This window comes from Danio rerio, chromosome 12 (genome assembly GCF_049306965.1).
Source record: "Danio rerio strain Tuebingen ecotype United States chromosome 12, GRCz12tu, whole genome shotgun sequence".
In the NCBI taxonomy this organism is placed as follows: Eukaryota; Metazoa; Chordata; class Actinopteri; order Cypriniformes; family Danionidae; genus Danio; species Danio rerio.
In genome coordinates, this window is record NC_133187.1 from 2,765,001 (window position 1) to 2,776,565 (window position 11,565).

General features: G+C 41.2%; 1 protein-coding gene across 1 annotated transcript in view; it reads right to left on the reverse strand.

Moving 5' to 3' along the window:
* The window catches only part of gb:bf158330 (expressed sequence BF158330), a 12,059-nt gene extending 762 nt beyond the window's left edge, over nucleotides 1–11,297 (reverse strand). The window contains exons 1-2 of the mRNA XM_073918007.1: nucleotides 11,010–11,297; nucleotides 130–6,635 (exon numbers count right to left, since the gene is read on the reverse strand). Coding sequence (XP_073774108.1) covers nucleotides 779–6,535 — 5,757 coding nt within the window. The 5' untranslated portion in view covers nucleotides 6,536–6,635; nucleotides 11,010–11,297 and the 3' untranslated portion in view covers nucleotides 130–778. The remainder of the gene's footprint in view (nucleotides 1–129; nucleotides 6,636–11,009) is intronic.
* Nucleotides 11,298–11,565: the final 268 nt, after the last annotated feature.

An 11,565-nucleotide genomic window follows, 5' to 3' on the forward strand; every position in this document is an offset into this window, starting at 1 on the left:
ACCCGACTCCCATGCGGAAGGTCGACGGTTTGATACCAGCTCAGAGCGGGTTGGGTGGCGTAGGACTGGCGGGGTTACATTGGTGCCGTGACCCAGATGGGAGTGAGAGGTCAGAGGAGTGAGGTTTACCTGCACAGCACACACTAGCTGGCCTCCGTTACAATGGCAAGACCGCTCTCCACAAGAACACAAGTCCGTTCTCTGCATTCATGGAATTGAGAAACAGCCCAGGTGTAAACAGGGTCTACGAATTAAAAAGATATCGGCATTAAATAAATAGGCAGTTTCTTATTGATGATGCTTTTATTGGAATGGTTCTTTCTGAAGCAACAATCCCTTTAAAAGTACTAAATCATTCCAAAAATATACCCCGAACAGTGATGCCAAATCCATACAATTTTAAGCATAAACAACACCTACTGTATGTGCATATCACTTTAATCTGATGCAGACTAAATACTGCATTGACAAATAAAAGATGTATCAAAACAAATGTATTAATTTGCCAAAAATCCTCTCAAGAGAGCAAAACTACTTTCGGTAAGGCAGAAAACTCCAACTTCCTGTTATAAATAGACAAGTGCTTTCAACAGTAGAACCAGAATGTTGCCTTACTCAAATAATCATATACAATCCTCATCAGGTGTACTGTACCATACACAAAGAACATCATACAACACTTTTCCACTTTCCACCCGACGGTATTAATCTACAAACAACACAAATCCCTGATTTCATTCACAGTCAATCTCTATGGACTGGCTCAGTCTGGATGTTGTCATCTCACGCTATCGATTTCCTCTTCAGGTGTGTGTTCTTGTGCTATATACACAGGCTCAATGTAAGGATTTACCTCTTCGTTTTGCATCGGACAAAAGTCCCCCTGCATCTGTTTCCTGTTTGTATCAAAGCCTTCCTGATCATCAGGAGGAATCACAGACCCTTGAGTCCTGACAACAGACTTCTGGGATGGCACAGGCACTGGAACAAAGCCATGAAACACCATAAGTGATGGTGTGTTCATAACCTCCAAAGGCGGAGCTTGTCGCTCAGGAGACTGAACTGGCAGTTGCACGTAAGTCTTTGTTTCTGGGTCAAAGAACGTTTTCGTTTTAACCTGCACTGGCATATCCACCAAAAAGTACTGTCCCGAATCAGGGTCTTGTAAGAGCTTCCTCTGGGTGACTGGGAAGGACTGGGTTACAAGGTTATTGGCAGGTGCATAAGCATGTTCAATGCTGTTGTGGTGCAAAGGTGATGCCTTTGGAGTGGACAACTGGGATATCTCTGTCGAAAACTCAGAATTGACACCAGCAGTTTTCCCAGTGCTACTTGACACACTTTCGTGTTTATCCCTTAAAAATCTGTCCAGACTTTGCGTCCTACGCTCTAGTTTTTTGGGCAAGTATTTCTCAGTCCTTCTACCCAGTCTGTCACTATCATTAGTGACATTGCCATTTTCCAAATGATCCCCATGGTTTGATGTGCATTGTTGCTGTTTTTCAAGGTTATGACTCTTTGAGTCACCAGTCTGACTGGTTTGTTTGACTTCATCTTTAGTTGCATGGTGCAGTTTCTTGCTAGGATCATTGTCCTCACTGCTCTGGCTATTTGGATCATCATGGTGTCTAGCATGCTTCTCGTTTCTTTGAGATTTAGGTTCAAATGTGTGATTGAGATGCTCACTGTGTTTGCTGCTGATCCTGTCACTGCTGAGGGACCTGTGCTCATGTACTTTGTCAGTGCCATGGTGCCTCCTCTCAGCCTTGACAGTTTTGTCACCGCTCCGGCCTTTACGCTCAGATTTGCTTTTGGCTTCAGCTTTTTGTATCCTCCTTGTGGTGAGCTTCATGGCTCGGCGTAGAGCTTTCTCGGTTTTTGGTGGTACAACAGGTGGCTTGTTCTGGCCGTTTCCACTGCAAGCTGAACCGGATCTCTCGCTGGGTCCCTCCGCATCCTCAGTTGGTGCAGTACTAGAAGTGTTTTCCTCCATCAGATCCCCTCCACTTGTTTCATATCCATCCAGGCCCTCAGATAAAGTGCTAACAGCAGAGCGCTGTTCCTCATCTTCAGAAACTGAGGCACTTCCAGCTGACAACTTTCTCTGTTTTACGGTTGCTGGAAGGGACAAGAAATGCATAGCTGGCTGGTTTGGTGGGGGGCTCTTGACTGGTATACCATGTACAGGAACTGGAGAATGGATACGGTCCTTGAAGAGATCCAGATCTTCCTCATCAATCTCAGATCCATTCAATTGGTCTTTCATAGAAAGCTGTTGACCTATTACTTGTTGATCCCCGGAGGAGGCATGACTGTGTGAGATCTGTGTTAAGTCTCTGGCTGACTCAATCAAGCTTTGTACCCATCCCCTCTTGTCCATATCGCTTGGTGGAGAAACTACCCTGTCAGAGAAATCTGATTCACTTTCATGATTGCTCAAAGAGCAGGAATCCATTGTTGGTTCCTGGATATCCTCTTTCACCTTTCCATCTATCTTTTCTTTCATGTTGTCGGTTTTCCTTGAAAACTCTTCAGGTTGTGCTCCTGGTTCTAATTCATGTAATAGAGAGAATTCACTTGAATTTGAAGACCGACTGCTGTGATGTGTTGGTTTACCATTTAGTGATGTTACGGAGTAACGTTTTCCGAGGATATCATAAACTGTTATACTGTCCTTTCTGTCTTTATCGGTTTTGAAAGACTCTGAAGACAATGTTTCAGAGAGTTCTTCCTCATGGTCACTGACAGTTTTGAGCTTTTCTGAGCTTGAAAGACCTAGAAGTCCATTTAGGAAGTCTTTGACGTAGCTTTTAGAAGGAGCCTTGGATTTGTTCTGTTTGTCCTCCGACTCCTTCAGATGTACAGCGTCCTCTTCCTTTTTATTCACTTTTACCTTGTCATCTTGCAGTTCTTCATTTATGTTGTCATGTATATCCTTTTGGGTGACGTTTTGTTTCCTTTGTGAACCAGAATGTTCCTTGCCTTTTTCTCTTGAAAAGTTGGTAGACATTCTTTCATTCTCTGAATCCATCTCCTTGTATATAATGGAGTAAGTCCCACTTTCAGGATCACTGACTGTGAGTTTTGGTGGAACACATTTGTGTCTCATTTTGTCTTTTGAAGCCTTATCACCATCAGCTCCCATAGACTTTTCAGAACATGTTCCTTCAACAGACAGATCTTTCTCGACAACCTTCATCTTACTTTCTTTGTCATATTTCTCTTTCAGAGATGTGACATTTCCTTTCACTGGGCCTCGATTCTTTGATTGACTTGACTGAACTTTACTAGCTTCTCTACTTTTCATTTCCTCGGTTTTGACTGAAGCATCACCTTCTTTAAAGTCTAACTTACTTTCAATCTTTTCACCAACGCATTCGTTACTCTGAGAATTACTTCTACCTCTTCTTGGGGGTATGTCAGGTTTGTCTTTTTTGTCAACACCCAACTCTTCCTCACACTGTGCCACAAAATTAATTCCATTATTTCCCAAATGATCACTTACTTGTGCAGCTTTCTTTAAATCACTTCTATTTTGATTAATCAACTCTTTCTTTTGGCAAATGTTGTCACCCTTGCTGATATGCTCTGTGTTGCTTTCTTTACTGACAAGGCACAACCTGTCTGTCTCATTATATTTTATAGGTTCTGAATGCTGACACTGCCCAAAAGATTCTTCCTGCTTACAGGGCCTGGCTAATTTTACCTCAGACACATGACTTTCACCATGTTTGGCCATGTCTCCTGGCATAGTTTTAACAGTCTGCCAATTTGTTTTATTAGCAGATACAGTATTCTGACTTTTGCCTTCTTTTGTACCCTTTACCCTCTCATTCAGCAGGAATATACAAGGTAGCTCTTTTTCTGTCTTGACAGGTAACTCAATACCATCTTGAGGCTCTTTACACCCAGCTCCTTTTCTATCAGTGATTGAAGCTTCTACATTCGAGACAGCCTTACATAACTTCCTTTGTTCTCGTTCAGCAATTACTTCCTCTAGAGCCATTTTGGCCAGGTCATACTTATCAATGACAGCATTATCTTTCTTTAAAGGTGCATTTGTCTTTTTAGATCCTTGTTCCATTGATGCAAACAGTGCTCTCTTTGCAAAAGTGTTTCCTTTCATTGTTTCAGGGTTTCCTATTTTCTCTTTTTGTTCTCCCAAACCACTGTTTGATGTAATATTGCTCTGATCTGTGGTAGCTTCTCCTCTTACAAGAACATTTTCTATCAGCAGTGGTGCATCTACTGTTGTTTGAACTAGTACTTTTTCTCGATGCATGCTTTCATTTTGCTTTTGTCTTGCACCTTTTGTTTTTGCATTCCTTAAATGCCTGGGCCGTCCGTCATCACCATTTTTATTATCCTTTACAGTTAACAACCCTTTTTCTAGATTAGAACTATCCCCATTGTGATCATTATCATCATCTGTACTTACAAATCTCTGACTTTTAATATAGTTATTCTGCCGTGCAGAAAAGACATGCTTTGCCCCTGCCTCTTTTCTGTTCAGTTCCTTTTCTTTGACAGGGCTTTTCTGTGCACTGACAATTTCTGTAGCTTTCAACCTGTCCTTAATTTGACTCTCATTAATGATCTGTCTTTCCGTATTTGCTAAACTTACATTTGGACTTTTTCCAGATTTGTTTTCGGTATTACTTTCGCTATTTAAACCCACAGTGAGTTTTTTGGCATTTAGTCTTGACTCTAAGGGGATATTTTTACTTTGGAGCTCTAATTCACTGGGATAATTGCCCTCTGTGTCATGATCTTTAGTGGCTTTGTCTTTGTAAACCTGAGAGCAAGTGTCGACCACAGTTTGAGCAGACGCTCTAATATTAATCTCCCCGGGACTCAATTTTTGGTAAAGTTGTAATGAGGGGTATGTTGCCTTATTAGCTGCAGGGCTCCGGTTTGATTTGACTTTTCCAGACTGAAGCAGACTCAATCCCAAATAGTCATCTGGTACTCTGCCACTTGCAGGAGAACAAGTTTGAGTGTCTGCATTTTCCAACAAGGGACTCAATGGGGATATGATAGGTTTCTGACGAGCAGGTGAAATCGTTTTTTCATCTGAAACCTCAGGTATTTCAAGCTCGTCTTTTGACACTTCAAGTTGGGGAGACTCTTTACTTTGATTTGCCGCATCCAAACCTTTAAACTTTGGTGGGCTGTACATTGTCTTAACCCTTTTTCTGTTGTCCTTGAGATTAAACAACAAGCTGGATGCTATAGATTTGTAGACTTCCCTTTTAATCTCAGGTGATGGATGCAGATCTCTCTCGGGGAGTGCTGGGATCTCCAGGGCTGTGGGTGAAAGCACAGTTTGCAGTATCTCTGAGGTTCCTGTTCCATGTCTGGAGGGTATCACTGGTGTCAATAGCTGTGAAATGCTGAAAGGAGTTGAACTAGCAGACGCCTGGTCCTCTACTGTCTTCACATCTTTTTTACATGTCTGCACACTCCTTTCTCCAGTATTTTTCCTCTCGCAGACTGGGGAGTTTATGATGGAGTGCCCCACAGGAGCAGCACTTTTGGCTCTGCTTCTGCTTTTTCGCCATGGAGCACAAGGTTCTGCCCTTTCCGAATTACATCTCTGTTCAGTTCCAAGTGGAGGCGCCTTTGTAGGAATACTACGCTGGATGGGCTCGGACTCTTTGTCAGGTTTTGGGGGTACAGTAGGGGCTGCAGATTTCACAGGTTTAGGTGAATGAGTCTCTTTTTGTTCAGGAGTCTTTTCCACTGATGTGGGGAGACTTAGTTTATAGTGTTCATGCGCTGCAGTTAATTCCTTGTAAAGAGGAGAATCATACCATTCAGGTGATCTGTCGTTTAACATAATCTCTGAAATGTGCTCTGGCCCAATGGAGAATTTATTAAAATCCCTCCATGATAAGAATGGGCTGAACTCACTGTGGAGGAAAAAGTTTATATAATTGAGTTTTCTCAGTTTGTTGTTTTTGTGGTGCTTGCTCTTCGAGGATTTTCCCGAAGGCATCAGTTCATTCTTGCCTGATTTTTCGGCCGAGCCTTTTTCATCTGATTTGAGATGATTTTTGGCTTGCGAAAGGTGCTCTGCTGTTAAACTGTGATAGTCTGAAGAAAACTCAGAGAGCTCCCTTTGGATGCTGAGTAGAGCAGATTTGTCCCACGAGTCCCCGTTTGTCATCTTTGCACTCTCGCCATTCTTTTTGGCAGCAAACACTGCAAAAAGTGAAAAGTCTTTAGATGACTTACTTGGCCTACTCAACGGATCAATTGCTCCATTAATTGGATGAGAATGAAGTTTTCTGACAGCACAAAGTGTGCTCTCCTGTGTCTTTTTTGAGACATCCTCCACCTTTGGCTTGCGGCAGCTGACTGGAGAGGGGGAAAACTCTGAGTCATTGTAGATTGCTTCATCTCCAATGCATAGACTCTTAAAAGCTCGATCAGTCAGGCTCATGACCTCGCGGTCTATTTCATCCATAAAGCTATTAAGAAAGCGAAGGTGCTGCATGCTCGTCCTGTGGCGCTTCTCCTGGTTGCTCATCATGAATGTGTATGCCCAGTCCTTCAGTCTGATGCAGAACTGACCCGGCTTGACTCTTCTTGCTTTGTCATCTCTACAGATTGCAGATTACATTATGATTTCCCTGCAAAGAAAAAAATTAAAAGATGCTTCAGTTTGTCCAAAGACATTTAAAAAGCATATTGAGACTACTAACTCATACAGTTGACGTCAGAATTATTAGCCCCTGTATAATTTTTTTCCTAATTTCTGTTTAACAGAAAGAAGACTTATTTAACACATTTCTAAACATAACAGTTTTAATAACTCATTTCTAATAAGTTAAAGGTGCAGTAGGTGATTGTCTTCTGAAGCATGTATTGTTGTGCTGGTTGAAAGTCTCTTCACAGTCTAAGAGTAATGATTACAGTAAATGATTAAAAACCTGAATCAACATTGGAGTTACCTTTGCACGCTGGAGAAAGGATGAAACAATGACTGAAGGATTTCTCTTAGAAAGGTAATGTTTTGTTTTAAAACTATTTTAGCTTCATGCAACTGATGTTATGTTGTTGTTAAACGGGTTATATCTTCACAGAAGTGTTGTTCAGCCACTAAAATCTTCCGATAAAAGATTGATAAGACTATTTTCAGTTTCATAGGGACCTTTTACAGCATCGATAATGTAGATTTTAATTAGTTTAACAACAAAACACAAGTACATAGCGCTATTCCGCCTAGTCTCTCCCTATATTATTTACCATGCAACTCTAAATATTCACTCTGAAATCGCATGTCAGTTTGGCTTGGACAAGCACTAGTCGCTTTTAACACGAGAGAGGACTGTTTTGCGATGCTCCTGTTTCAGGAGGCGTGGCTCTAGACGGCAGGGGAGGGACTGTGATTCAGAGATGTATGCTAAGCTGTTAGCATTGTGAAAGATCACCTACTGCACCTTTAATTCTTTTATCTTTGCCATGATGACAGTAAATAACATTTCACTAGATATTTTTTAAAACACTAGTATTCAGCTTAAAGTGACATTTAAAGGCTTAGCTAGGTTAATTAAGCAAGTTAGGGTAATCAGACATGTCATTGTATAGCAGTGGTTTGTTCTGTAGACCAGTGGTCTTCAACCTTTATATCACCGCAGAACAGTCAACGCTTCACATCAACCGTTTTCTCAGAGGATGACAAGCATTTGGTTGGGTGTTCTGTGTTTATCTGAGATAATTAGTCGACCAAAATGTGTATATTCCATACAAGCTGAAGCTCAGTCAATTCTTGTCACATGACTCGTGCTGTGATTACGGGATTCATTCAACTGGGTGCCTCTGGAAGGCACGAGTGGATCACGCTGATTGCACGCGCAAGCCGCACACCTCTATTGGAAATAACGAACTTGCGCAAACTCTAGAAAAAACGTGATGCGCAAAAGGCCCTTAAAAGGCCGCCGTCATTTGCGATCTCCATCAGTTGTTCTTCTTGCACAGACATAGGGGATTCACCTGATTTGTTGACGAATGGGTAGAAGATCTAATTTTTGGCAGTTCGTGGGTCCTTTACAGGACCTTTTCCCCTTAGCAAAGAAACTTTTCAAAGACGTCTGTTTTTTACACGTTTTGCTGCTTGTGGGTTAAATTTGGCGGCTCAACTGATCAAGAGAGTATGGTCATTTTTCAAAATAAAAGACTTTTCAACATAACAGATTATTCAGATTTAGATAATAAATACAACAAAAATAATTAATGATTTCTTGTGCAGCCTGGCACCAATTGATCTGCCAACTTTTAGTTGGGGAACACCCTAGCATCAAGGGGCTAATAATACTGACCTTTTTTTACTGCTTTTATTCTACCCAAAATAAAACAAATAAGACTTTCTTCAGAAGAAAAAATATAATAGGAAATACTGTGAAAAATTCCTTGCTCTGTTAAACATAATTTGGGAAATATTTGAAAAAAAAATGGGCTAATAATTTTGACGTCAACTGTATATTAAAACCTTAAAATACATTGCTTTGACCTCCTGGGTGGTTGGTAACCCAGCCTGTGTCTATGTACAGTAAAGAAAGACACACCATGCCAAACACTAACTATTTTTAGAAGAAGGCAGATGTCTTGCTGGCCTTTCACATGCACAGGCCACCTGCATAACCCTTGGCAAACGTTTAGTAAAACAATTACATTTTCAAACTATGCATGGATTTTTTTTTACTGCGAACACATCTACTTTTTTAAAAAGAAATACTTGGTAACACTTTATTTTATCGGTCCATTTGAGTATTACTAGACTGTCTGCTTAATATCTGCTGATACTGCTCCTTCAACAGACATTTCACTGACTATAAGAAACTTTGCAAGTAGTGATGGGTCGTTCATGAACGATTCAATCTTCAATATGACTCGGGAACTACGAGTCCTCTCAGGGAGTGATTCGTTCATCCGCGCGTGCGCACATTTGTGCAGGTGATATCGTTAATTTCAAGTCTTCATCACATTGGCAGAAGCCAACCATATGCGTTTAGAGCCGGAAAAAGAATTAATCCGTTCATCTCTCGAGTCCTCAATCGGGTCTGAGTCACTCGTTCATCACGGGCCAATCATATGCGTTTAGAGCCGGAAAAAAAGAATTGATCCGTTCATCTCTCGATTCCTCGGGTTTGAGTCATTCTGTCACATGATAAACGAATGATCATGGCTCCTATCGGCTTAGACTGTTCATTGATTAAGATTATATGTAACTGTCAGTGTAATGTGAATGAACCCCTGACTTTTGAAGACATGAAGAGGTGAAGAGATAAAAATGCCTTCATAGACAAAAGAGCAGGTCAACATTGAATTATTATTATTTTTTCCTTCATAATAATCTATTTATGACTTATTTGTCGTGTGATCAACCTTTTGGGCTAGCTGTAGATGTGTTTGGAAGCAATTCAGAAACATTATAATATTTTGGCAAATTGAACCAAATGAACGAAATGACTCGAAAAAAGATTCGTTCATCTTGATGAACGAGACTCAAAGATTCAAGTCAGTAAAATTATCTGAACTTCCCATCACTATTGGCGAGTACATGTCAACTTACACTAACCCTAACCCTAACAGTCTACTTATAATCTAATGAGAATTAGTTGGCATGTAGATGCAATGCAACGTAATTCAACAAACGGACCATCAAAATAAAGTGTGACTGATTACTTTTATACCTGAAAGGCCAACATTGTTGTTAAGCACTTCCAAATTAACCCGGGATTTATACTTGGCATTATTTGCACTCCAGAGAACACAAATTAGTCATCATTCAGTCATTTCACTGCAGCTGCCGCACTGTGTGGCTGATCCGGGAATAACTCATTAACCCATATTTGTCCTCTGACCCGAATCCATTTACCAGCACTCATCACTGCTTACATCTGTCATTGAATTGAGATGTGCATACAATACACTACCTGACAAAACTCTTGTGGCCTATACAAGTTTTAAAAACAACAATTAATAAGTTGACTTCTAGTTGATCATTTGGTATCAGAAGTGGCTTCTATGAAAGGCCTCTAGATTACACTTATTTGACCACAATAAAATATGATCATGTTTTGATTTTGAATGATTTAATTAGGACAGTCTTTGCTCAGAATCTTTGGATTCATCGTCAACGCCTCCTCCTTCATCTTACCTCAGACATGCTCAATAATGTTATGTCTGGTGACTGAGCTGGCCAATCCTGGAGCATCTTGACCATCTTTGCTTTCAGGAGCTTTGATGTGGAGGCTGAAGTATGAGGAGCGCTATCCTGCTCTAGAATTGTCCCTCTCCTGTGGTTTGTAGTGTACTGGGCAGCACAAATGTCTTGATACCTCAGGCTGTTGACATTGCCATACATTTAGCAGATCTCTTGCACATCCCATACTGAATGTAACCCCAAACCATGACTTCTCTTTCACCAAACTTGACTGATTTCAGTGAGAATCCTGGGTCTATGCGGGTTCGTACGTGTGATGATCGGGATGCAGTTCAACAGATGATGTGCCACTTTTCCAAATGATCAACTAGAAATCAAGGTATTGTTCGTCGCTCTTACAACTGGGATTGACTACAAGACTTTTGTCAGGTGGTGTGCACCATTAACACATTCATTTTGTCTTGAAATTTTATCTCAGAGAGCTCAAATGCTGGCCATCCAAGGACAAATCTCAGGATGTATTTATAAGCATGTAAAGGCATGCACTAAGTGGCCAAGAAGACTTGGACAGCATGACATTTTTCCACCGCCCATAATTCTGTATCAACTTGCAGTCTGGGTAATTTCCCCACATCTGCTACTTTATTTATGTGAAATGAAGATCTACAGTACAGTGATAAAGTCCTGACTAACCTCAGGGAAAGATCTTCAAAATAATATGCTGTTTATTATAAAATAACGTGAGCGGATCTTCACTTCTTTTAATATTGGAAGGGAAATGATTTACACTTGGACAGTGTATTACATGCACTGAGCCACGTTAAAAGTGAGTCCTTACCTTTTATAGTGCTTCTGTATTTCATCCTTTGGAAAGTCCGTTCATCAAACACATCAAAAATGGTACGGATCACACCGAGTGAAGTCAGATGTTTGTGTTACTCCAAAGCAAAATGTCCTTCTCTGAACACGACCAGGTAGAAATCCATATTCAAGCGAGCTCTTGAAAAGACTGGAGGAGCAGGAGCCGAGCACACACCCTACCGAAATAGTTGCCGGCAAGGCCAGAGCTGTAACGCAGGAAGGAGTTAGCGAGAGCACATATCTGAGCGACTGTTTGGTGTCGAGTGGGCGACAGATGAAATAGAAATAGTCGTCTGCTATTTTGGTACCGCTAGCTTGAGTGCCACAGCAGAGTCTATAGCTCCAGCGTTCCGCAATATTTCACATGAACACAGCAGCTCTGGACGCATGGGATGTTGTTGTGTGGCGGCTGGGCTTGAGTGGGAGTCATTTGTCTCGCAAACAGGCCAGGCAAATATAGCACCTTGCATCACCCACAGCAGTGTCACCAAACTCAAAGTGTAGGATGAGTGGCTAATGGAGTCTGATTACCG